Source organism: Gavia stellata, chromosome 17 (genome assembly GCF_030936135.1).
Source record: "Gavia stellata isolate bGavSte3 chromosome 17, bGavSte3.hap2, whole genome shotgun sequence".
Taxonomy (NCBI): domain Eukaryota; kingdom Metazoa; phylum Chordata; class Aves; order Gaviiformes; family Gaviidae; genus Gavia; species Gavia stellata.
In genome coordinates this window covers 1,448,264-1,475,985 of record NC_082610.1, presented here as the reverse complement: position 1 = coordinate 1,475,985, position 27,722 = coordinate 1,448,264, and the positions used below count along the sequence as shown (strand labels likewise).

General features: G+C 39.2%; 1 protein-coding gene across 1 annotated transcript; it reads left to right on the top strand.

Annotated features, from left to right (window-relative positions):
• The first annotated feature begins 1,590 nt into the window (after positions 1-1,590).
• Positions 1,591-26,648, top strand: BUB1B (BUB1 mitotic checkpoint serine/threonine kinase B). Its single transcript, XM_059825876.1, has 23 exons — positions 1,591-1,745; positions 3,013-3,072; positions 3,315-3,459; positions 4,371-4,567; positions 4,671-4,849; positions 4,966-5,159; positions 7,112-7,206; positions 9,399-9,625; positions 9,918-10,030; positions 11,710-11,807; positions 12,103-12,155; positions 12,620-12,730; positions 12,963-13,047; positions 13,447-13,549; positions 14,801-15,087; positions 16,036-16,226; positions 18,358-18,504; positions 18,678-18,790; positions 19,076-19,237; positions 19,952-20,094; positions 21,581-21,752; positions 22,137-22,243; positions 26,434-26,648. Exons 1-23 carry the CDS (start codon positions 1,603-1,605, stop codon positions 26,621-26,623), a joined length of 3,315 nt encoding a protein of 1,104 aa, XP_059681859.1. The 5' UTR covers positions 1,591-1,602; the 3' UTR covers positions 26,624-26,648.
• The last annotated feature ends 1,074 nt before the right edge of the window (positions 26,649-27,722 follow it).

The following is a 27,722-nucleotide window of genomic DNA, read 5'->3' as shown; positions in this document are numbered from 1 at the left end:
AACAGCTTGAAACTAGTGTGGGGGGCTGTTAAAGCACTTCAGCCACCTTATTAGGTTGCTAACTCTGCGGACTTGCCTCTACCATGTAAATAAGGGCAGAGCAGAAAAAATTGGTCTCTCACTGCTGATGGTGCTCAGGCACTGGAAGCAGTATAGCAATATTACTGCAGCCTGTTGGGCTAATTAGTTCTCTCTTGCAATGCCAGAGAAAAGACAATTAACTGGGCTGAGCATCACATTAACACAGCAATCCTGCCTCTGGGGCCTGAGCTAGTACCTCTGTACACACTCTTGTTCGGACCAAAGAGATTACTTGGAGCCAGTTTGGGGGTCTCAAACACTGCCTTGTATTTGACCGGGATACCTGAAAAGCGAGGTTTTCTGTGACAACAAAGCCGAGCTAATGGCTAGTTGCATGCCGAAAGGAGTGCTCCCCTCAGAGAAAATAACAGGATTATTTTCTGGCAGAGAAATAACCTGGAGAAATCAGCGGATTCCGGTCATCAGCATAGCGCTGTCAGGTCAGACTAGCACCGGAGCTGAGCAAGGGAAACGATGGGAACACACGCGAGCAGGAAAAGGAGGACCCACGAATGTTCCTTGTGATTAATTACAAGGTCATTAATTTTAAAATTAATTCTGCTTTTCTCCCTGCCGGCAGCGCGGCTGCGCGAGCCGCCTGAGGGAAAACTATCATTCCCATGGTGCACCGGGGCGGCAGGGCGGGCTCGGGGCGGAACCAATCAGGCAGGGCGTGGTGAAGGGGGTGGCCAATGGGGAGGAGGCTGGCGGCGGTTGGGGTTTGAATTTTGAAGGCGGCTGAGGCCGGGCTGCCGTTACGGTGTGCTCGCGGCGGACGCGGGACGGCTGCGCTGGGGTGCGTGTGGCTGTGGGCTTTGGCGGGCGGCGCGGGCTGAGGGACGCCTTCCTCTTCCCTCCGGCCCTGCCAGGAGAGCGCGGGGCCCCTCAGCCCGGCCTGAGGGAAGAGGGGCGGGGGGCGCGCCCCCGGGGGCGAACCGCCATTCTGGCCTCGCGTAGCAAATGGCTTCTCCTCTCGCTCAGCGCTAGCGGGGAGCCTGCACGCGGTGGGCGAGAGTCCCCGCCGCGCTCCTTGTCCCCTCCGGCATCGCCTCACCGCGGTGGAGGCTCGCCTGTGCTACCAGCCCGCTACAGCTACTCGTAGGTGAAGAGCCAGAGGGGCCTGACCCAGTTCCCGGTGCTGCCGAGGCTCCCCTCGGCCGGAGGTCGCCACTCGCCAGCCCCAGAGAGGGTGGTAATCTCGGGGGGAGGAAGGGAGCAGGCAGGTGGGGAGGGAAACAGCTTTATCTTAGTAGCCTTTCCTGCTAACATCACCTGCCTGAGATTCCTGATGGTAAAGAAGTGCTTAGCTCTTGTTTCATATAATTCCCACGGAGGGGAATTAAATGCCTAATCCCCTCTAAAAGTTGGGGACCTAAACGGTGTGCTTATGGCTACACAGAAAGCGTGTGGTGCATTGGCTAATGAAAGCCAGATCTGTCAGGTTTCGGGTTAGCATCCTCCCTAATGAATCAATTCCTTATTGTTTTTGTTGTTAAGGCAGAACTTAAAGGAGAGGCTGCCATGGCACAGGACTGCAACGATGAGTGGGAGCTGAGCAAAGAGAACGTGCAGCCCCTCCGTCAGGGGCGTGTCATGTCCACCTTGCAGGAAGCACTGGCTCAGCAGGAGAGCTCCATCCACACTGCTGTTCAGCTCAAAAAACAGTGAGCAATGTTTGACACCTTCCTTCCCCTTATCTTCCTGCCTCTTCAGCAATTTTTCTGTCTTATTTAACTGTACTAATCTCATAGGCATTAAAAAAAAGCATAAAAGAACAGAGGTTTAGTAACTGATATCTATGCTTCTATCACACTCCAGACATTTAGGACTACTTGCTGTGGGTGCTGTACAGTATAGACTACTATTTTTAGGTTTGCAATGGAACATTTAAACAGCAAACGTTAGGGAGATTCGGTTGTGCTTTTAAATGTACTCATTAAGAAAAATACATAAAGGTTACAAAGAGGAGTGCTTTTTGGTCTTTCCTACAATAATCTATTGAAGCAGGGTATTTCTTAGGAGAGAAATATTCCCTACTATCATAGTATGACTTCTCTGGATTGCAAAGACACCTGAGTGGGCAAAGTCAGCTTGGGTTTGGACTGTCTTGCATACAGTGTTCCACAAATACAACTGTATGACTTCAAGGGGCATCTTGTGCCCCAAACATATGCAGTTATATTTCTATTGTCTGATCCTCAAATTTGCATGCCCTGAGAAGGCCAAGTTTACTTTGTGAAGAGTCCGCATGTTGTGTCTGTACTGTGTTGTCAGAATTTGGAAGCACTGGTGCTTGTCATGCTGGTGTTTTCTTTCTTGATGTGCTGCCTGAGGGTGAAGTTGTCATGTTGTAGGGATGGAATGATGCACAGGAGTTGAAGAATGAGACAAGATGATGACTGTCAGTGTGGCCACTTAGATGTGTCTTTGTGCTCTCTGGTGCAGTTCTGTAGTTGTCTGGTCATCAGGCTTTTCCATCATTCTGTGTGTGTGTGTTCCAACCTCCTCCTATACTTAAATAAGGGATCTTTCATGCAAAAATTGAACTTCACTATATCTGTCTGCTAATAACTCTTCATAACAGAACAAGCATTCTGTCAAGGGAGACCATGTAAGCTTTGGGGTAGTAGAAATTCTTGGAAATATCCTTTGGAAAGATGCGTATCTGTTCTTGTTAAATAATTATACATTTCCCAGCTCTTTCATTTTGAAGAAGAGTGCAAAAGCTTATTTTTTTGATTCTTCTGGTCTCAGTAAAAGCTCAAGTATAAATATATGCTAATCTAGCCTTTTTTTTGTTATTGTTATTATAGACGTACAAAATGGTATGAGTGGGAATGAAGGTCTTAGTTTACAGTGTAGAAAACATCTTTACAGTTATAGATGTGTATTTATTGGATGGATCACTTGTGGTTTGTTTTTTTTTCTTAGGGAGTTTGAATCAGAAATCCGATTTTACTCTGGAGATGATCCACTGGATGTCTGGGACCGGTAAGTTTCCTTTTATTTCAGAAGAAAGAATAGAAAGGTCAGATACCCTTGTAAAAGCTTAAGAAAAATATTCTAATTTAATAAGAAATTCATTGAAAGGTAAATTCTATAACAGGTTTTTTAATAATAGTTGTGTTTCACAACTATGCCTGATTATTTTCTAAATCTCCTTACGTTGTACAGAACCAGAAGCCTTGTATCTTATTCAGAACTGACTTCCTATGAATATATTCCATCTCTAGGTACATCAGGTGGACAGAGCAAACCTTCCCCCAGGGTGGAAAGGAGAGTAATCTTGCAGCAATATTGGAGAGGGCAGTGAAAGCACTCAATGAACAGCAGCGATACTACAAAGATCCCCGCTATCTTAATATCTGGCTCAAGTTTGTGAGTGTTTTGTGAATATGTCTTGGGTGCTGCTTTTGCTTGGTACTTGTCATGTCATTTGCATACAGTTAAGCTGATTTTTGTAACAACAAAGAATATGTTGTACAACTAGTGCAATATTAGAAGTATCTTTCTGCAAACACGTTACCTACTCTTGAATTCCACTTCTTATTTTCAATAGGATCTTCAGAATGGTTTTAGAATCATTCAGTCTGGACAGCTACAAACTCCATAAGTTTTGTTTTGGAAAAGCTAGTTTGAATAAGTAAAACTTGTTTATTTGTTTAAGGAGAAAAGAAAGTATTTTAAAGATACATTTTAGCTGTTATATCTGTCCTACCAGTTATTTTAACTTCTGTCTTGTATCCACATCCTATGTTTAAGCAAAACCAAGTTGAGTGTGTTCTGGTCTTGCCCTGTCTCTCCATTGCTATAGGTTTTGTTGTTCTCGTCTTCTTAAAGCAGCTTGTCTCCAGGTTTAGCTTCCTGAGCCGATTTACCAGTTCTGAAACTGATAAGAAATATGTTGTATTTTATCTAAACCTAAAATAACTATTCTCAGGAATACTAATATGACATAGTTCAATCATTGAATTATCTCAGATAAAAAAAAGATAAAAATCTAAGAAATGACTGATTTTGAATATGTAAGCTAGAATTAAGGGACTGGTAATAATATTGACAAATATACAGATGCAGTCAGAGGTTTTGCTCGTTATTATTCTTCTCCTATTGAATTAGTTTATTTTGTGCACTGTGACATGATACCATTGTAGTTCCTGGCCTTACAGCTGCTCCTGTAAGACTTGTATTGAAATCAGTGGGGTCTTGCAGGAGGCATCAAAACGCAGACATCAACTTGGAATCCTTTGTAGTCCAACATGATTACTGAAATACTTTGGCTGTTTCAGGGAAATTGTTGTAACGAGCCCTTGGATCTGTACAGTTATCTACATAGCCAAGAAATTGGCACAACACTGGCACTATTCTACATCACATGGGCAGAAGTACTTGAGGCTAGAGGAAGTTTTAAGAAAGCAGATCTGATATTCCAAGAAGGTCTTCAGCGCAAGGCTGAGCCTTTGGACAAACTCCAGTCCCATCACAGGTAAGCTTCCAGCTAAAGGGAAGAACTTAAGAGTAGTCTTATGTGCTTTAGTGGATAGCTGGTACAGTGAAGTTTATGCTGACTTCTCCAATATTTTTCTCAGGCAGTTTCAGACCCGTGTTTCTCGGCAGACACTACTGGGGCTTGAGGAAACTTCTGATGAAAAAGATACGGGTCTTCTGGAAGCTGCAGAACCACAGAGAAGCTCACTGGCAGATCTAAAAGGCAGGGGGAAGAAAAAAGTGAGAGCCCCAATCAGTCGTGTAGGAGATGCACTTAAAGGTACATTTGGTTGCTAAAGCCACATATTATTGGAAGAGTTACATCTTTTTGTTGGGGAATTTGCACTTCAGTGTGATAGTCTAAAGGTTAATTTGCATAATTTTTTTTTCTTATAGCCACAAACCAAAACAGAAGCTTCCAGACTCTAACTTCTCAGCAGCTTTCAAATAATCCGGGTTTTGCTGTGTTTGATGAAAATTCAGCTCCTGGACCTGAGATTCCTGTACTTACACCACAGCCATGGACAGCACCTCCAGCTCCGCGGGCCAAGGAGAATGAACTAAGTGCAGGGCCTTGGAACTCTGGCAGGGTAAGGAGTCTCAAAATGGGCTGGCAAAAAAGAAGGTGTGTGTAAGCTGATGACTACTTCTCATCCCTGAGATGAAGGTCGTACTTTTTCTCCCTTGCCTGGGGTTTGTGCCTATTTGTAACTACAGATCTTCCTAGCTTCTTCCTAAAGAGTCTCTGGGTATGTGTAACCAATTCAAGTTTAGCAAGCTGATTTTGCTAGAATAAGTTTTAAAAACTCTCTAGAGTTCTTAAATCAAGAAATTATAATTCTTGCTAACCAGAAAAATTGGTAGAGATGGCCTGCCAAACTGTTTGGAGGGCAGAAAAGGAATATGAGGGAAAACAGTAGCCAAAGAAAGGCAGACAAACCAGGCATTAGTTAATTCTGTGAGAAAGAAGAGCAAGAGTTAAACTGATATCATAAAATACAACCTGAAGGAAGAACTTGTTGCTTATCTTATGAAAATAAGGCATGTACAGCATTCTGCAAGTCTGGTTTGAAGTGCTTCTGAGGAAAACAGAAGAGTGGAGATCAAAAGAATTGAAGAACTACTGTGTCAATAGAATATTTATCCTGACAATAGGATGACAGAAAGTAGGTTCCAATGGCTTAAACTAATGCTGGAGACATGAAAAGAAACAGCTGTGCTACAGGTGTTTAAGCTGTGCTCGAGAAATGATCCAAGACATTCTGAAGGAAATTAATCCTATGAAATCAAGTTTGTTTCATCTGTCCTTAGGTAACCCGTGTTCCCCTGTTCTTTGTAGATTAGAGGGGAAGAATAGAAAGTAATCAGATGATAAAAATATTGTAGACTTCTCAATATAGAAGTCGTTACAAATGAAACTTAGAAATAAAAACTGGGATGAAGGGAGGGAAGCAAATGGGCTGAAATTCATGGGAATGCCAGGAATAATTACTACCAGATAAAAAGCAATTTGGTCAAGTGAATGGAAAAGTTTAGTAAATCACAGGTTTAATTTAGCTGAGAGGAATGAGGAGGAAGAAGTATTAATGTAAAACTTCTTTTATCAGTTGTCTTGCTTTGGGCTGCTTAACACATCATTCTGGTCCCCAAATGCTTCCGTATTCTTTTAATGTCTGGCCTTAGAGTTCTCTCTATTCCCCCTTTAATGAAATCTGTTACATTTAATTAAAAAACCCTAAAACATAAATCTGCAACTAACAGAAGAGTTGAGGATGTTTAATTCCCCTTCACTGAAGTGTGGTGTTCATTCTAGCTTGTATTACAGTGAAAGGATAACCTTCTGTGAACGCTTTGAAGTATTAAAAGCTGCACAGAGAAAAGAGGCTTCTCTTTTATTGCCAGTGTGAAGATGGCTAAGTAAACAGTTTGAAAAATGCTGGAAAAGAGAAGTCAGTTTGTGAACTATCCCTACCATGCAACTTTTTCTACTTAAGGGCAATTTCAAATAGGCAGATATGAGTAGAATGTTGTCAGACTTAAATTGCATCTGTCTTTTCTTAAATAATGGACCCCAGAAGCAGTTAAGGGATTTTTGTGGTGTTGGAATGGCCTCTGAGAAGAAAATTGAGAGGTCTGGAGGTTCTTGGTGGACAGCAGAAGGAACACTATCATAGAATTGGGACAGTCTTGGCTGAAAAATGAGGACTATAGCACTTCTGGAAAACAAGAGGAACAACTGGAACACCCTGCTTGACCAGCATTCCCTCAATAACAGAAGCTAGGTACTGATGAGGACATGCAGGAGGAGTGTGTCTTGCTTTTTTAGGTGCTAGTGCTCAGCTGATGGTCTGTAACTGTTTATGTATCAGAACGGAATTAATCTTGCAAATTAATCTTGGAAAAGTCCATCAGGTTTAATTTTTTTAAACAACAAAAACTACAATTGAGCCAAACACTTGGAAAAGGGAGACTCAGTGTATAGAGGAATGAGGAGTCTAAACATGAATCTTTGAGCTGTTAACATTGACTTTTCCTTCCTCAGCGTCCTCGCAGCAGTGCAAATACTGGTATAGAAGTGCCCTGCCCATTGCCCAGTTTCACCCCGTATGTGGACGAGTCAGCTCAGCAACAAGTCATGTGAGTCTTCACTTGAGTTTGAAATGGGGGGATTGCATTTAAAGTTATCAAAGCCGCTTTGGAAGATTCTGACTTGTTTTGCCAAGTAGTCAAGCCTCCAGATCTACAAGAATTTAAAAATCTGTCAACCTGGAAGCTCTTTGTGCTTTAGCTTGATGGCAGAGTCTTCAGTGGAGGTTACCTAAGGACATGGGAAGTATTTGGCTATTGCTGCTCATTACGTGGGAGCCTATATCATATTTATATATGCTAATTAGTATAATAGCTTAACTCAGTGTGCTTACACAAAAACACATTTACCTTTCTTAGGATGCTGTTTGCTGTGAAAGCAGCCATGAATTGAGACAGGCTTATTGCTGTTTTCCTCTATTTTGGGAACTCTGTGCTCATTCTATTTGGAGTTTTATTCTGGAACAAGCTATCAAAGTTTCCATGACAACAGTGTTGCTTAGGTTATCGAGGAGTATGCTGTTTTGCCTGAAATTACCTTTCTGCTTGTACTGTGCTCACTGAAATGCTGATAAATCCCAGGAGATGGCGTTGCTCTGTTTTGTTAGAGCATAGGAAAATGCATTATTTTGCAAAGCTGCTTACCTGTCTTTTTCTGTGGCTGAAGATGGCCATAGAATACATAGGCTCTTCCTGAGAGAGAAGTGGAAAAGAACGTTTGATATTACAGAGAGCTTCCTGGGCTCTGCATTGCATAATCAAGAATGCTGAAAGGTGGCTAACAGCATCGGTTTTTCCTGTGGGTTTTGTATGTTGCATGTGGACTGCAGAATAGCTCTGACAAAGGACATACCATAATTTAGTTTAAGAATATGTAAAAAACTAAGTTTCTGTCTAAGCTATAAGACTATTTTTTGCTCCTGAAAGTCAGTGATGCCGCAGAATTAAATCTCTTGACATGCTGGTCTCTCAGATGAAGACTTACTATTTACAGCAGGCAGCATCTTTTTATACCAGTGAAAAGGAAGGAATGGGTGGGAACTGAACATCATGCTAAACTAGCTGTAAGCAACTTGAGCAGAGAGTTTGTACATATTTTTTATACTATGTAGCTGAAAGCTTAAAAGCAGATGATTTTTTTTTTTCTGCCTTTGAATCCATTTCCTCATGATGCCATGGTCATCAACCAAAACGAGTCTGAAAGTGTTGTGTTGAAACTGTGTAAACATGGTGCAGATCATGCTGTCAGTTGTCATCCAGAGATTTGGGTAGAAGGACTTGATCTTGGTAATAAACCCCCACGCCCCACAAAAAAAGCTTTAAAAACCCCAACCATTAGGAGCACCTGTTTGCCTCATAATCTCCCAAATGGTCTTAGGGTTGGGAGTCCATTCATGCGCAAAACAAAACAGATGTCTTGGAACTGTGCACTGTGTTTTCTTTTGAACTAACTATTTACCAGACCACACTTAATCAATTTTTCAAGGTCAGTTGTTCAGATCATCTTTTATTGAGGTACAGATAATTGCTGGAGTCATCTGGATTACTGGTATCTGTAAAACTACAAATGGAGGTTCCTCTCTCCTGGAATTAGCATGTAGCACTTTTCAGAAAGCACTTTCAAGCTAAGAAATTGACTGCCACTGACTCCTTTCACTGTACAGTGATGGGGTTTTGTTTGGTTGTTTTTTTTGTAATGAGGCACTTCATTTCTGTCACTTGGCATGCAAAACATTCTCCTTGAGCAAACTCCCCTCTTACTGCATCTGAAATCTTCCCTTTTTTTCTTAATCTAAAATGCCAGGCTTAATCTAGTCCAAGATCTTCCAATTTTAAGTCCTGCTGATTCTTTTTTTTCTCCCAGATAAACTCTGTTTTGTAGGATAATTAGGGACTTGTCACCTGTGTGGTCACACAGATCAATGGAGCTAAAGTAAACACAAATCCTGCTCCAGAATGCACAGCAATTCAGAGTATCATAAGAATTTTACTTGTTCTTGACGGGGCCTTATTAACACTTTGTTTTGGGTTTTTTTTGATTACACAGTTCTGAGTTGGTATGCTTGTCTTTTATGTGCTATCATTCCATTTTTCTTCTTTGATTGTTTCCTATCAACGGAACAGAATGTCTTTAGACTGTTCTACGGCTAGTTTCTGAAATTAGCTATTTTCTTTCCTATGCTTGCTTTTCTGTGTTACAGTGAAGCACACATAATCAAAGTAATAACTGCATGTTTTTTCAGGACTCCCTGCAAAATTGAACCCAGCATAAACCGTGTTTTAAGTGCTCGCAAACCTGAGAAAGAGGAGGATCCACTACAGCGAGTGCAAAATCATCAGCAGGATACTGAAGAAAAGAAAGAGGTGGTGATGTACTGTAAAGATAAAGTTTATGCTGGAGTCGAAGAATTTTCTCTGGAAGAGATCCGAGCTGAAATTTACAGAAAGAAAGCAAAAAAGAAAACTGAAGGTATGATTCAAAATGGGATGACATAAGACTTTCTGAGATGGAATTATAAAATTATACCTACTTCTTATCAGCATACAGCTGTCTATTATTGCAGCTGCTTTTCTTTTTCTACTGGAATAGTTACTTAACTGCTCTGAGGCATAGAGGAGGTAACATATCTGACAGCTTTACGGGTAAGCTGTGAAACAGGGAAAGAAGACCAGAGGTTTTAGCCCCCTTAAAAATAACTTAGGCTTTAGCCACCGATTGCATGTGAAATATGCATTGTGCCTTACAAGCTTTTCTTCTTTAGAGGAGATGCAGGCCATAGCACAGAAGAAGGAAGAAATACAAAGGAAGATTGAGGAGCTGGAGAAGAAATTAAAGAAGAAAGAAGATGACAAGCAGCAACAACCACGTGAACAGGTACTGTCCTCATTTAACTGTTCTTTTGCAAATAGATACTATTTTAAGTAAAAATACCAAAGGAGGAATAATATCTAATACGTTTCTCTTTGGCTAACACTTTTTAAACTTTTTGAAAGGATGCTTCAGTGTATTGTACACATACATCACCCAGTAAATGAATGCTCAGAGAAATATTTCTTCTCCCCCACTTGTCCCCAAGCCATATCCTTTCATTATAGGAATGTAAATCAAAGACCAAGTTTTGTAGTGTTACTTTACAAGTATTGTTATTTAACAATCGGACAAGATATCTTATACTAAGGTATAAACTTCTGAATTTTTGTAAGTAAAGGTATGCCAAATGCTTAAGGGTGAATTGCTCTTTCTTAAGCTCTATTCCTGTGCAGTTTCCTCTTATATAGAGAATTTGTAGTGCAAAAGAAGACAGGAGAAGAAGCTGGAACTAGGGAAAGAAGTGAAGGGTTGCAAAGTGGTGCGGGCTAACCCCGGTAGGCAACTAAGCACCACACACCTGCTTGCTCACTCCCCCTCAGGGGGATGGGGGAGAGAGTCGGAAGAGTAAAAGTGAGAAAACTCATGGGTTGAGATAAGGACAGTTCAACAGGTAAACCAAAAGCTGTGCACGCAAGCAAAGCAAAATAAGAAATTAATTCACTATTTCCCATTGGCAGCCAGATGCTTAGCCATCTCCAGGAAAGCCGGACTTCATCCTGCATAACAGCAACTTGGGAAGACAAATGCCATCATTCTGAAAGTCCCCTCTTCCTCCAGTTTTTATTGCTGAGCATGATGTAATATGGTATGGAATATCCCGTTGGTCAGTTGGGGTCAGCTGTCCGAGCTGTGTCCCCTGCCAACTTGTGCATCCCCAGCCTACTTGCTGGTGGGGCAGCATGAAGAACAAGACCTTGATGCTGTGGAAGCACTACTCAGTAGTAGCTAAAACACCAGTGTGTTATCAACACTGTTTTAGTAAAAAATCCAAAACTTAGCACCATACCAGCTACTATGAAGAAAATTAACTCTATCCCAGCCAAGAGCAGTACACAGAGCCATCTCTGATTTATTTCCAAGTTTTATAGACAGTAGTATGGTCTATTATGTATTAGTTTTTTTTTTTCCTTTTCTATGCAGACCAGTCTTGAGCAGAGCATCTTTCAAGCAAGTATACTTTGGTCTGTCATTGCTTGGTAATGTTTAAACCCTAGTTTTCTTATAGGTTGCAAATAGCAAGTAAAAGTTAATTATTTTAAAGCTTTTCCTTTTCCCAGCTTCATCAGTGTAAGGTATGTTCTCTCTCTCTTTCTCTCTCTCCCCCTCCTTCCTCATCTCCAAAACAATGTCTTAGTAGTATATATTTTAGTTAAATACAAAGTGTTGTGAATTTGGTGTAAGCTATGTAACTGCTTACATATGTCTTTAATAGTTGCAGTATAATTAAAATCTCCTATGAAAGTTATATACGGTTGCAAAAAGTAAAATTATGCATTTTAACTACACTAAGCAATAAGAATGGACTTTTTTCATGCAAGTAAACCAAGTACAAATAAAAATGACTGAAGACAACTAATTAATCCATCAGGGCTTTAACGATCTACACAGGATTGTTATAATGTTCTCGGAACCTTGTTGCATACCTTGTGATTCCACACATCCTTGTGGTTTTATTTCTACAGCCAACGGAGATAACAGAAGCTTCGCCACCTTTGGGACTGCAAGGATTTACTTTTTCCAGTGCAACAGAAGTTGGGGAGAAACAGCCTCAGTTGCAAAGGTAGTACAGGATTTTCTTTGCCAGCAATGAGAAAATTTATGGGGATCATTAGTTGTGAGTAACATGGATCACTAACAGATAGCCTGTTTCTGCAGGCAGAATGGAATATACCCCTAGGCACCAGCCTGTAACCAGGATCTGTAATCTGTTGTTATATATTTTCGATTATTCGTCTGAGGGATCTTAACGCCATACGAGTAGCATACGTCAGCTTGGCTTGCCCTTTTTACGAAGTTTACTTATGTTTTGTGAAGGTGTGTAAAATATAAGAAACAAGTTTGTATCTTTTTCACAGTGAATTCCAGGTCTCTGAAGATACTCAACTACAGAAACCATCTTGTTCTGAGGGTAAGTATGTAAATTTTTTTACCAATAAGGAAAAGGCTGTGTTAAAGGGAAGTGATCTTTTATATGAATAGCAAGACTGCAACAAACTAAAAACAAAAGGTTAGGTGGATTATAAGAATGAGAATGAGAACATGCTAGTGTTGAGTCCCTTAACCATATTCAGCAAAAGACCGAGCATCTGAGATCTGAGAACTTTCATTATTTGAAAGGACTTTCAAGCAGAAGAGCTTTTCTCTTTCAATAGCTGAAGAGCTTTCTTCACACTTTCATATATGCAGTCTTACTAAAATCTGTAAAAGAGGTTAACGCTAAGATTGATACTATCTGAAGTCCTTCATTTTCCTCAGAGGAAAATTTGATAGAGGAATACAATCAAAAATTATGTATTCCGTTTTGTTGTTGGGAAGGGTGTGTGCTGAAGAAATTTACTTTTGACCTGAACTGACTACTGTTACTGTTGACAGAGGTTATCCAGTCTCCTGATGTGTGCCCAGATACACAAAGGGGAAATGTGTTTTTAGACTCTGAGGATGAACAGGAGGAAGAGAGAGATGAGGCCAGCCTTGGGAAAAAAGGTACGAATTCTGAATCTTATTCTGAAAAGAGCAAGCTAGCTAACATAATATGGTGGGAAAAGTGTGGTTCATTAACATGACAAAGCCAAGCCTTTTTTAATAGTTTTTTTAAATGTCAGTTCTGTAACTTCCTGCTAGGACTGGTATTTTTAAGACTGTGCATTAAGTAGCATTGGATACACTGTTGTGGAAAAACTGTTGATATAATAAAGCTGCTTGGGTTTTCTTACAGATGTAGGTCTCCTTCCCCCACCAGATACTGCTACATTTTTCTCCATATTTGATGAATCCTCCACTTTGGCAAATCAGAATATAAGGTAGAATTATTCAAGACCTAGATTTCAGAGGGAGGGAAAACTGAAGTATGAAACCACTTTATGTGGCAGCTGAAATACAGTACTGCTTCTTGTATGGATGTGGGGTGTTTTTTTGTTTTGTTTATATTTGTATTTTCTTGTTTTATTTCATTACTCTACTTGGGCAGTCCTTGATGAGGAAATACTCTCCTGTTGTTCCTCCTGAATCTAGAACTATTTAAGCTGCTATATAAAATTTCTTCATTGTGGGGAGCTGATATATATTGCAGTTTACTGGTAGTTCTGTAGTAGAAAGTGGTAGATTGAAATTGTCAGTAGGCTTAAACTCTTGAGAGGAATCTCTGTTGGAGATTGGAAGCAACTCTAATAAATATTTTATGTAATGTAACTTTATCTTAGTTGTCCTGCAGATCACACACAGAAAAGTGCCCGGCGCCCTCTTGCTGTTCGTAAACCTTCAGATTCTCTAACTGCAAAGGAAAACATACCACCAGAAGCCTGCGTAAGGAAACGGTTTACCCCATAGCAGATTTCCTGTCAAGGAGAAACCAATGTAGAATGTCCTGCTGTTGAGCTGAGTGAGATTGGCTGGACTGACATGATGTGCAATAAGCAAGGATTCTAAATTTCTGTCTGGCATGGCTATACTTGAATTGGGTGATGTTAAGATTATGCTGGGAACTTCATATTTTTATTAGGCTTTAAGGTGGCCAGTGTGGAGCTGATAGTAAGGATTCTTCCAGATTTTAAGCAACTGATTAGTGGCCGGGATTACTCAGGCTCAAAACTTTTTAAAGTTTGTGTGATGAAGAATTGTGTTCTTAAACACTGCCTCCATCCACTTTTTTGCCAGGCATTCAAACGAGCATCTCAACTCCTGTGTTCCTCACCTGAAGTACCATACGCTTGACTCCCTTAAACCTTTGTATCTTGTTTCCTAAGCGATGTGTCTTTATGTGGCAGTTTTGCAGATGTTTGTAAGGCTTTCAATAAAGGTGGTAGTTGCTGTCTCACCAAAGGATTTGGTCTATTGCGACATGCAGCAACTTTTAGACTGGTTGAGTGAGCAGATTTTATTCTGAGCTGAAAAGGCTTTTATGTACAGCTCCGATATGAAATACTTAGCTCCGATATGAAATACTTAGCTCCGATATGAAATACTTAGCTCCGATATGAAATACTTAGCTCCGATATGAAATACTTAGCTCCGATATGAAATACTTAGCTCCGATATGAAATACTTAGCTCCGATATGAAATACTTAGCTCCGATATGAAATACTTAGCTCCGATATGAAATACTTAGCTCCGCTAAGCATGGTAAGCATCATGCTGATTTAGGTTCTAGAGTCAGTCTGGATAACTGCATAGTGCTGCTTTACATGTTCTATGTGTCTTCAGTGCCCAACATTTTAGTAAACACTTTAACAATGTGCTTATAACAGAACTGAAATGCACTTCTGGAATGGTAGATACTAAATAGCCTTTTACAGTTCATGGCAGCTCTACAGCACTCGAGAGGGTAACAAAGCTACACTTTCCAGTTGGGGAAAAAAAGCAACTATATTACAGTTAGGGTTCAATTACTCAATTTGAATGAGCAATATAAGTAGAGTACTGAGTGTCAGATTCATGTTGGAAGGTGGTGGGGTGGAAGAAAGTGGGGGAGAGAAACATTCAGCTTTTAAATAAACTAAAAGAAAATTTGACATAAATTCTACAGGCTTTTCACTGTCTCTTCTTATTTTTTTCAGGATGACCTGAATGGAATTGAACCTTTGACTGAAGAGGCAATTCTGACAGGCTCCTATAAGAACAAAACCCTTTGTGCCAACCCAGAAGACACGTGTGACTTTGTTAGAGCTGCCCATCTGGCCTCAACACCCTTTCATGGGGTGGTAGCTCAGAGAATCCCAGCTCCTGCTTTTTCACAGAGTGTCCTGAAGGAAGACTGTCCAGAATCTAAGAGTGCACCTCTCAATCAGGAAACGCTGGTTTGTGAGGGAGCATACAATGAAGCTCTTTGTGTAAATAAATTGAGGTAATTAACAGCAAAGCATCTTAAGCACCTTTTACTGTGTGTCTTTTGTTGGTTGTGGGTTTACTATTCCGTTTCTGAAGAAGCAATTTTCTGCAGAGATCAGAATATGCTGAAGACAGCCATTTCTCTAGCTCAGGGTCCATTTTGCCTTGAACAGATCTAAGAGGTAATAGCAAGTCCACTTGGCTTTTCAGCATTACTGCTGTGGGACTTAACTCCGTGCTTTTTCTAACAAATAACTTGCAAAGAAATTCATAAACACATTCTGTCTTTGTAACCAGAGATTTAAAGTAAAATCATCAGTTCCTTTTATACTCGTATGCTTCTGTAGTTATTTTAGCATATAAAATGCATCTGGTGATTATGGCTTAGATTTCTTCTACAGAGGAGAAAAGCTGGAGAGAAGAAAAAAAACAGGCAAACAACCTCCCATTTCTTATCGTTGTAAAGAAAAAAGCATCTGTTGTATGGTGTTTTCTTGATTTAGAACTGAGTTTGATTTGCTAGCTGTTAGTATGTAAACATGTATACCATGCTGAAGGTGTTTGTTTACTTGGCAAGCTCCCTGGGAAACCATGCTGATTATAATTAGGAAGGAAGAGCAAGATTTATTTCTCACCCAACCCTCCACTGCTTTAAAAGCAATGTAGGTCTGAATTTTGGTAGCTAAGGGAGTAATAAACATTCAGTATGTCTTCTGTTGTAGCAGTCATATTTAATGGAAGAGAAGATAAAATTAATCTGTAGACTAAGATTCTGAGTATAAACAATCATTGAAGCTAAAATGAAGCTCTGACATAACTATCGGTTTTCCACTAAGGATGGGAAAGGACTTCATTATGTTAAAGAAGTCTGGGAGTGCACAGTATCCTTTCATAGTCACTAGGCTGGCATTATCTAGACACTGTATCTTCTGAAAGTCTGAATAGTTGATGACTTTATTTACAGCCCAATCATGGAAGCAAGCCTGGAAGATACTCGCTCGTCAGGTTCTTCTGTGTCCTCAGGATCTTCTCTTTCTTCTGTTACACAAATATCTACTATTAAATACCTGCATATCCCTGAGAAACTGGAACTTGCTCAGAGCTTGCCTGCTGAAACAGTTACTGATTCTGGAGGTATCAGTGAAAACGTTACTGGTTAGTACTAAACTTAGTTTCACTCACAACAAATAACTTGCAGCTGACACTAAACTATGGTGCTTTTTCTGTACTTCCTATATTCTGCTCTGCTTTCTGTGTATTTCCCATTACTTTGACTTGTGATGAAACTTGTGGCTCCCTTGTCAGAAGCAGTAGCGAGGTATACAGTATAGCATGCTAGTCAACATCCAAAAGATGTAAATATTAAGGTGATGGAGAAGTTATTTAAGGTATTAAAGCAGGGAGTGTATAGGAATAATGAGGTCAAATTCTGAAATGAAACATTTGGACTGGATGGTAGTGTTTTGTCATGATCTTTCTTTCTCTCTGTAACCATACCGTGTGTTCTCCTGATGTGCTGATAAGGGCCACGTGGAAAAAGGTGAATATGAATTTGAAATCTAATGAAAGTTGCATAATTTTTGTTTTAAATTTGTGCTCTTAACTGTGAACACTGTGAACTGTGAACACTCTCAACAACTGTGAACTATTGTGTGGCTTCACACTATGTTTCTTTTTGCTATTGAAAGAACAATACTGGCACTTAAATAGTTACTTTCTTTTTTTTTCTTCTAGTCAAAGGCCTTTGTTTCTCTGTTATAAATCTTTATATTACAGTTAGAACAGGAATGGTGACAAAAAGCCTTCAAAACCTGGCCTGTAGCATTAGGTTTGTGTTGAATGACTGTTTTGAAGGTGTTTAACCTGCTTTAACTCCTTTGATTTCAGTTTATGATATTTTAATTAGAATTGCATATCTGAAAATTCTCAGTGTATCTACTCTAGAGAAGAATATGTTATTGTGTGTCCGCAGACTATTTTATGATGAAGCATGCTCGGGACCTGGAATGAAAATACAATTAGAAGAGTGTTGTCACTGAAATAGCTGAAATATTTTGGGTGATCTTACACTTTTTTTTATCATAGGCACTAATCTTTAGAGCAAGGTGAAGAATCTTTACAGATTATCTTCAGAAAAAGAAGGCATTTGTTCAGATGTTTTAATGGTCCTTTCTTAAACTTTTGATCATTTCCGTTGCTGTATTTTTTTCCTTTCTGCACTTCTCCCTTGAACTGCAGTTCTCAACCTGGATGTAGTAATTCTAGTGAGGACTCCTTAATGCTGCATAGAGCAGAAAAATTACTTCAGATGTCTGTCAGTTTATTCTTGTAAAATATGCCAGTAAATTTCATAGGCTTGTGATGGTAAAATATTGGAACATCTATTTAGCCTTCAACCTACAATGTTTCCTGGATCTGCTTTCATGGAATTACTTCCTGAGGAATATCTTACTGCAATGCTTTTTAAATATGAGTATAACAGTAGGTAATGGTACTCTGAGTCTTACCTTTGTACTGTGAAAGCTTATAAATGTTGTCACCCATTACCTAGTCATAGTCTTTGGGAGAGGAAGTCAGTAGAAGCCATCTAGTTCTGCTGTGTTTTACTCTGCCGATCAGGCAGAGATCAATGCTTTTCAGGCTACCTTGGTTTTGTACAGATGAACTAACCTATTGAATGATTTTCTCCCTGTCCTGTTGTGCAGGAAAATAAACCCAGACCTACATGCAATTATCTTATGTGTCTTTCAGGAGGTAAAAGCCATTAAATTCTTAACAGTGTAGTGAGCAGCAGAGATGGAGTCCAACTTTGTTTTCCTTTTCTTGCATAAAACCCCTGCTATATTCAAAGGAATGAGTTTTGGTAAAACCCTTAATTTAAAAATCACAAACTGATGACTTACTCTGGACATAGATTTAAAAAAGGAGTGTTAATTTGCAAACTGAGTTTGACTTCTGCTGTGGCTGAGCAGACATACCTAATCTAATTCAGAGCTTTGTCTCTTGTGAAAGATACATTTTACATGACACTACAGTAGAATTATTGAGGAGACCTTATGATGAGATAGTCTGTAAGGTAGTTTCAAAGATGAGTGTTACGTTCACTTCACAGCACAAGAAACTATTGGAAAGAGATTAATGGACTCACTGAAAGGTGGTGCGGTAAATCAGTACACAGATAGAAAGCTTCCGATATCCATGTTACTTTTTCTTGACAGATACAATCAAGTCACAGAGACTCAATACCTAGTTTCAGCTCATCTGTTTCTATTGCTTGTCTTCACAGGGGATGATGTAACTCAGTTCTTGTGGAGCGCTGAAGAGCGTAAAAAGCTTTTAGATCCTATGCCAGAATCATTGACAGCTGCTCCAGATTTTCATTTGGAGACTGGTGCTCTGCCTGTCATGGAGTCTGAGAAAGACATTGAGCTAGGTAGGTATGCCAGACACTCTACAGTGCAAGGGATCTATTTATGTTCTAATTGGTTTGAAATACACTTCCTATTCACACTCACTAGTTTTATGTGGTGTAGATGAGGGATAACTTGAACAGCCTGGGTACGTATATTTGCTGTGACAGCTCATGAATGTAAATTTTCATATCAGGAAATGAGACTTACTGTATCAAATGGGAATATTGGACCAATGAAGAATACAAGATGTTTTTTGCCATTCCAGCTAACTTTCCCCAATTGGATGCAAAGGGATTTGCAATTAAGGTAACCTATATGATGGTTTTTATACGAGAACTATGATACGTTAAAATCTCCTCAGCCAATGTAAAATAAATTGTAGTGTTTGGTCTTAATTTCTGAATTCCATGCATGAAGTTTGCTACTTCAAGTTCTCCTTCTAATTGTTGATAGAGATTAAAAGTTTCTGACTGTGGAAAATGTCTTCCTCGGTAAAGTGGAGAGGAAAAAAAGAGGATGAGAAGAATACGAAGATGAGCAATTTTCACTTTATTCCAAAAATAAATGTTCTTCTTATATACCTTCTTGTAGGTGTATTCTCAGCCTGTGCCTTGGGATTTTTATATCACACTTCAGTTACAGGAGCGTTTGAATACTGACTTTGACCAAAGCTTCAGTGAGAATTGCAGCTGTTACTTGTATCAAGATGGCTGTGCTATTTTACACAGGGATATAAATCGCTTCACGCTTGGGGTCAGTACAGATAAACAAAGTACAATTGCAGAAGACGTGAACTCTTGCATAGGTACCATTAGTGAGCTTTGTCGTTATGCCTGTTGCTGAAGATAGCTTCACATGTTTAATCCTGCAATCTAGATCCTCTGTGTTTTGTTTTATCTATATACAAATTAGGACTGGCTATTATAGCCTTAGAGCTCGTTTCTCATTCATAGATCATGTGCTTTTCAGAGACAAACTTGAACCAATTTTTCATTTTCTTTACTCATGAGTGATAAATGACCTGAGCCAAGAACCACATGTTATTCCACAACAAGGTTTGCATCTAAAACTCTTGTTTAACTGGGCATCTTTCAATGAGTTCTAGTCTGCTATAGCAAGGTCATAGCATTTATGGTCTTGCTGAAGGATTTACATTTTAAATAGTCTTGTAAGTGCATTTTGAATTGTTGCATATAAATAAGATACAAATTAAATAGTGATTTCAGTCTTCAGTTCTGTTTCCTCCTCCTGATCTTTTGTCCATTTCTGAATAATAGTATGTCCTAAGAGCTCATGTTTCTTTTAATTCTGGCTGGGCGGATCATGGGCAAAATCTGATTATACTGAATTTAGCGTAGGACTGTTATCTCTGTACAGATGAGTAGGGGAAAAAAAGGTGAACTATAAATATTTCACTTAATCGAAGGTAGAATAGCATATAGATACATGTTTGTTCCTTGTTTACAGGATGTTATTCGTGGCTGTAAGTCCATCACGGAGGAAGTTATCCTACTGGTTGTTTATAATCTTCTGGGTGTGGTAGAGAAGCTCCACAAAGCAGAGATTGTGCATGGAGATCTGAGTCCAGAGGTGTTCTTTCTGGGAGACAGGTTTGTCTCTGTATGAATATGGGAGGATATATAATACTCGGTTTCAGCTACAGCTCTTGTATTTCTGTAGTTTCTCTTCAGTTGGGGCACTGATACTGCAGTCTAGCTTTTTTTTTTTCTAGGCTACAGTGTATTCTGAAAACAGTGAAAACACTTTGTTTAGGAATAAACCTTTCTTTTCTTTGTTTCTATAGAAATAATATAAATGATGTTGTAAAACTTAGCAAAAACATTTTGTTTAGTATATTGCCTGTGTCCTCAAGTTTCTACTTTACCAATGTACTGGACAGCTAACTGGATATTGGTAAATAACTTGCCTTCTAGTTTTACATATCTGAAAAACAGGAAATTGGAAGGCAAAGGGCAGGTGGGACTGGAATATCCAGACACTCTCTTAAACAGATTGCTTAGCTGTCACTATGGTCCAGCTTGTAACCTGATGCACAGATCTAGTTTTCTTCTTTAAGCTCTTTCCAATATTATGTTAACATAAAGACAGGTATCCCTTGAAACGTGATCTGTGAACTAAGTGGGGGAGATAGTAATTTTGGAATGTCTAATGATTCAGATAGAATTCCATTAGCAGAAATTCAGTGAGGCTGTTCTTAACCTTCACTGATATGTTAAAAATAGCTATTAACTTTAAATGTATTTTGAACCTACAGTGATCTAACATGCGCACTGCCAATATATTTTATAATTAATTTTTAATAATTTGTAGAATTTATTTATAAATAATTACATACATGTACTACTGAAGTTCTGATATTTTTCTTCACACACCCCCATGGATTGTCTTGCACACATCCCATTTTGCAAGTTACTGATCTAACAGTGGCTTCATGGACTTGGATATCTCCTGCTGGATTTCTCCGTAGCAAATACAAACCAAACTAAACTGCCAAAAAGTTAGGATAATGGTGGGGGTCTTTTTGATAGCAAAAACTATCCTAGAACAAGGGCATAGTATCAATTGCAAAATATGCTCATAGCATACAAGTATGTAAGTAGAATCGAGGTGAGAAGTGTGATCTGTTCCTATTGTTGGCTTGGCAGAGACTCCTAACTGCCCTTTCTGTTTGTCCTCCCTAGTGACTAGGAAGGATTTTTTTAAAGTATTATGAAGCTTAATTCTTTCTTGTATAAAGTCTTCTGAGATCTTGAAGGAGAGGGAGAAGTGCTAAACATTATGCTATTTTCCCATTCCAACTGTGTTACAGATAACTGTGCCAAATATCAAAACAGCGTCATCCTTAACCCTTAGTGTTTCCCATAGCTTACTCTGGAGACACCAGTATCATCTCTAAGCTTCAGGCTGCCAGCTGGTTCCCCATCCAGGGGTAGTCCTTTCAGCAGTAGTTCTTAAGCTAACCATCAGAGGGGAGCATCGACATAGCTAAGACTCACCTTCACTAGGCTGATAAATTTCATTTAACAAAAAAAGTTTGTTGGATTGTCTTACACTTCATTTGCTTCCTCTGCTCAGGATCTGTGATCCGTTTGCTAATGACGAGATGACAAGAGCTCTGAAGATAGTGGATTTCTCTCACAGTCTAGATTTGAGATTACAGTCTCGAGTAAGTTTGCCCAACAGCTTTCCAATATCTCAGACCCCTCATGGACAACAGCTTCTGGGGAAAAGTTCTCTTCCTTATCAGGTGAGTATCTCTTTAGCAGGACACCTTAGTTTCTGTGTTTCCTTTACAAAATCTCTATTTTCTTAAGTTATGTTTTGCAAACTCTGTGGAAAGCTCTGATCAAGAAATACTGAATAAAGAGAATTTTTCATCTCATTAGCTCTTTGGCATTAAGTGAAGGGACTAGCAGTGCTGTTGAGTGCCTGTGACTACGGTGTTTATTTAGGAACCTACAATAAGACCAGAATTTTACTTTTTGAAGTTTTCTTGCTTAGCAGGTGCCTGGAAGATTTTGATATAAGACCAATTCAGACTTAAATGTGTAAAAGCACAAGCAGTAGAAATCTGCAGTGGATTGCAGAAGTTGACGTAAGTTGAACTTTCTGATGTTTGTTGTGATTGCAGGTAGACTTGGTTGGCATTGCAGATATAGTCCATTTGATGCTGTTTGGGGATCATGTCCAGGTGTATCAAGAGAATTCCATCTGGAAAATCAGCCAAAATGTATCAAAGTAAGTCCTTTTGCAGAGGAGGCTGCTGGGAAAGAACAGACGTCTAACTTCCTTCACTTTCTTTACAATGGTACCATCTTCAAAGCTTAGAAGACAGAACTTAGTGCTGCTGTTGCCAAAAGCATTCGTTCTCTGGGGACTTAAATTTTGAAGCTACTAGACTTGTTCATCGTATAGTAGCCTTAGTGCTGTGTAGGAGATGATTTTTAAGCTCAATATGAGCCTAACAGTCCAGTTAAGGTGATTTTACTTTATCTATCCTTTCAGACCAGACGGCTTTAGTCTCTCTTTTTACTTGATAGACCAAGCTTGGAGAAGTTTATAAGTGGGTGGGTGGTGAGGAAAAAAATTACATGAGCATGTTGCTTTAGAAATGGAGATTATTTGGTTTTTCTGCCATTTTCATTCTAGGCTCTGTTGAAGGGCTACTAAGACACTGATGCCAGGGTTCTGTCTGTAACAGCTGCAGAAACAGTATACATGCACAAGAAGGAAAATAATTTAAAATTATAATTTCAGATGCATCTGCAAGCAGCTTCTTTTTGGAAGCTGCTGTTTGTCCGCAGGTATTAATTTCTATTGCTCTCTTTTAGCCACATGTTTTGGCTATAAGACTACTCTGCTTTCACCTACCCTTTGTTCTTGTTCACTTTGTAAGTCGCATCCTGCAGAATTTTATGCCTTAGCATTTCACAAGGATTTTCCAGAGCGCTCTGCTCATGTCAGAGATTACTTGACAGAAATCTGCATTCAGGATCGCGGTATATTAGCTATGCTTTCTGTGTGGATGCACTTCTATAACCGTTGCTTTAAGAAAACCTACTACCAGTCTGGGAGTTGTCCAGTTCCCTAGCAACCTGCATTACCTATACCTTCTAGTTTGTTGTATTCAACCACTGAAAAAAAATCTCATCTTAGGCTGTGTACAGGGCAAAACTGCGTTTTTCTTTACTCGGCATGTATCTGTTTTTCTATATTTTTATAGACTGATACCAGTAGTTACAAGGCTATAGCAGGCTTCTGCTGAGTACTCACTATGCATGCCATACTGTACCCTGTAGCTTTTGTTTTTCTTCAGAAAATCAACTTACAGGACGAGGCTGTGAAGAACAATATCACCAAGGGTGATTGTTCTCTGATGAGATGAGTATCAATGATGTATAGGTTGGCAGTAAATAGCTATCTTATGCTGCCTTTGTTTCAGAAATACTAAAAAAAAAAATGCAACTAAATCATTGATAAAGACTGGCTTTTGCTCTCTGCTGACAGATATATAACGTTAGAATATCTTTGAGCTAAGTAAGTCTGACCTGCTCTGAAAAATAGGACTCCTGTATATTAATTTCTATCAGAACTTGATCTGTTTTTAACAATAGTCTGTTGGGATAGAGGGACAGATTTCTGATAAATGTTGCCTTTTTTAAAATTAATTTTTCATTATTTATTTAATTTTCTAATTCCACAAGAGATTAAATTGAGCTACTGCAGCTGAAGCCACAGAAGGCCTGAGTTGAGGAGGTAGGAACAGGGTGTTGGGGACCCAATCAGGATATGGGTGTGAGAAAAATAGCAATAACTGCCTGGATAACTGGAGCAGGAGGAGCTGAGCAGCAGGTATAGTAAGTCTGAGTTTGGAGGGCTAGGGGTCACTTGGAAAGGAATTTCAGTCACAGCTGGGGACACTGTGAAAGAAGTAGAATTCTGGGTAGCGGTAGAACTTGGAGAGGTACTTGGGTAGAAGGGGAGGGAGACCTGTGAAGGGCTAGAGGAGACTAAGGAGGAAGAATGTAAAGCCTGGGCATGAGTTCTGTGCAGCTGGAACCGGGCTGTAATGGCTCATCACTCGCTTGGGTTCATCAGTTTATAACTTTACTTTGGAGTTGGGAGTACAAATACGGAATTTCCATTTTCCATCCTGTCTTCTACTTTGCTTCTGAAAGTGTTATAGACTTACTATTAATCTTCTATACTTACTTATTTTTCAATATTACGAATCCCAAGAAATGTTTATATAGATGCTTTAGTTACATGTTATACTGAAGTCTTATATCAACAGCGTGAAAGGGGCATTTCATTATGCAGGAATAAGGAATCTGCACTGTATCTTTTTTATCATTTACACATAGATATTCTAGTGTGTCTGGCTCTTATTAATTGATGGCATTTCCTCCAGTCAATTTGAAGCTTTCAATAAATTCTCAAGTAATTTCTGACAAACAAGTTTACTGCTGCAGGGAATCTTCATCTACCAGAAGGGGCTGCACAATTAAGCACTTCCCTGTGAGAAGAGTCAGCTGATGGATATGAATCTTGGGCTTTATCCTTTGAATACAGCCACGCATGGCAATGACACTTGCAACACCCATGAAGATACAGGAATCTTTTTCCTGTTGCTTTTAGTAATTCTACTTTTCATTTGTTAAGATCATGTTACTTCTGTCCTTTCTGCTAAACGTTCTATAAGTGACTTGGAAAGTGTGGTTGGTTTGTTTGTTTTTTCTTTGGGGGCTGGTTTGGGGTTTTTCTGAGCATTGTATTGACAGGATAACTTTCCTCAAAGAATGTTCTGAGAACTTAGGCAGTAAGCAATAGAAAGGAGGCTTCTTGAAAGAAGGCTTCTTACTAGAAGGCTGACTGGCGTTAAATGCAACAACCATGGCCTCCTTGTCTTAGGAAAGCTTTTTAAAAAGGACTTAATTATTTCTAAGTATTAAATTTAAAGATAGTAGAATGACTGGTAGAGCCACTAATTTTGCTACCAGTTCAACAAAATACCAAAGCAGTGGGGAAGAATTGCAAGGCAAAGCACAAAATTGTTCTTCTGAGGCCAATGGCACTCAGTAAAGCAGAACCCATTTAAAAGCTGACAGAATGAATGCAAAGCAATTAGGTCAATATTGTAGTAAAGACTTCTGGAAAGGTAGAATGTGAATTCTGATCAAGTTTGTTGGGTTTTTTTCATCTTTGAGCATTACTATAAGGTTGACAACCTGTTTTTCAGGGGAGAGGGTTTTAGCATGTCACCATTATTAAAGAATGGATTTGGAGATTTTTCACTTCCAGGAGTGTTTTTAGTTTTTCTATTTTAGGAAATATATATATTTTATACTGTTTTAGGAAACTTAATCTGTGCAGGCTTATGTGAGGTAGTATATAGAAGCTGTGTTTGAATTTTTAGGACTATTCTTGTCACTCATAACACCTTAGACATCCTTACCAACATGTAACCTCCACTGCTATGCCTCTTACTTGTCTAAGTCCATGAAGGAAATGGCCTCGAGTCTTGCATATTTTTTTGATTAGGTTCTGTATGACTTCATTATTTTAGAAAATCTAAGAGTTACTATTGTAATAGTCCAGGCCAGATTCCTTCTGAGACTATGGCTGCTGCTGTTTTATGAGTCACTTACATACAGCAGAGGCAGACAATTTATTCAAAAGCCGATGTAACTCCTAGCTTGAGGGAGAAAATTTCTTCAGCAGTCAGAAGCAGTGCGGTCTATGGACTTCAGCGCAAGACTGAAGAACAAAGGGATAACTCTGATATCAGTTTTCTGAGACTTTAATGAGTCAGTTAACCTTTTTATTCATGTTGTGTGGGTATACCTGTGAGAGAGGGGATTTATTACTATTAATTGTCTTAGAAATGTTATCTATATGAGAACTCTGGCAGTTAGAAGGCGGGGGGGGAGAACATAGAACTGACTGTAAACCACTTTTTTCTTTATTTCTCTTGCAGCTTTCATTTAATATTGACTTGTGAACTTAACTTGCAAATGGGGGAATAAGATTTGCCTCTACCCCTTATTCATGAGAGGAATCTGCCAACTCCATTGGTTCAAAGAATGTTCTTTAACTCCTTTAATTTAAAAGTGCTGTGGCTCAATGTGAATGTTGATAGTGGTTGGTCAGGTACACTAGCAGAGGTAACTGTAAAAATAGTGGTTTTGAGACCTGCGAAACAGCCTGTCTAGTTACTATCTAGAAGCCTACTGGAGAAAGAGAAAGGGGCCCACACGTATAAACTTAACAATACATTCCTAGTTTTCCTTTACATTTACTCATGTGAGTGAAATTATTATTTCAGACTTGTTTTTCCCAGGGCATTTAGTGTTGAATATAAATGGAAATCTTGACAGACATGTCGTGTGTGCATACTGTTTCACTGAAAACTGCTCTGTTTGTTTTAGGACTGTTGACAGTGATTTCTGGAGTAAACTTTTTGGGAGAATTCTGAATGCAGATGGTAAGTCCACAGTGCCTCTGCTGAGGGAGTTAAGAGAGGAAATAAGTGACATGTTTGACAGCTGTTTCCAAGAACGTCTCTGTGAATCCTTAGCTGCACTGGGAGAAACTTTCCTCTTGGAGAACTTCCTGTGATTTCATAGAAGACAAATACATTTTGTATTATAGAGAGGAATTTGTTGTTAGCTTCTTATTTATTTTTTTCAAATGTATGATTTGTAGTTGTTTCTGCAGTAATTCACATAGGACTTGCTAAAGAGTGTTGATATTGCATCAGTGCATAGATAACCTTCTAAGCCTGCTACATAAAATAGTCTGTGTCCGAGCAGTTTGCTCGAGAAAATTGATTGTCATAACTGCCCCCGCCCCTTTTTGTATAGCTCCTTAAAAATGTGTTTAATACCTAGTTCACACTGCAGTCTCTGAAGCGTCTTTGTCCTATGTTTGGTTGGTCTTTTAACCAGTGTTTCATCAATAAAGTTGTATTTTGATAGCAACTCTGTCATATCAAACATTACTGTCAGATGGTTTCAAAAGACTTAATTTAGTATCAATGCTGGAGTGCTTCTGCCTGAGTGGGAATTTTTTGTGGCTGCTAGATACAAAAGCCCCTCATTTGGTGGCAGCTTTCATAACCACACAGGACTTCCTGGACACTTGAACACAACTTGAATGATTCTACTTGGAATGTGCTCTCATGGATGATTGTCATAAGAAAAAGTAGATGAAGTCGTGAGTGAAAAAGATTCATACTTATATTTTTGCTTCTCAACGCAAGTGTTTTATTTGCTTTTGCAAACGCTAGAGTTACTGACTGGATTGAGCATCTTTCAGAAATCTCATTGAAGTCTAAATGTGCCATATGTGCTGAAGTGCTTGCAGGGTTTTGTGGATAGATATTTGTGTTAACCTTTTATGTGTTATTGAAACCAATACAAAGGCTTGTATTCATTTTATTCAAAAGAACAGAATTTACAGGCTCCAAACCCAAGATGCTATGTACCTTAAGTGTAGAAGGAACTTCTCAGACTCCGGATTTACTTCCTTACAGCTTCTCCCACGTATGAAAGTGAGAGCAGAAGACTGCATCGCTAGTAATTTCTTCTCCCTATAAAACCAAATTGGCTTTAAGTGTGTTTTCATTTGGTCAAATTCTCTCGCCATGGTTCTGTTTGATTCTCCCCTGTTTGTCTGTGTTATCTCTAAATTCTGCTCCGGAACTTAATTCCGTATT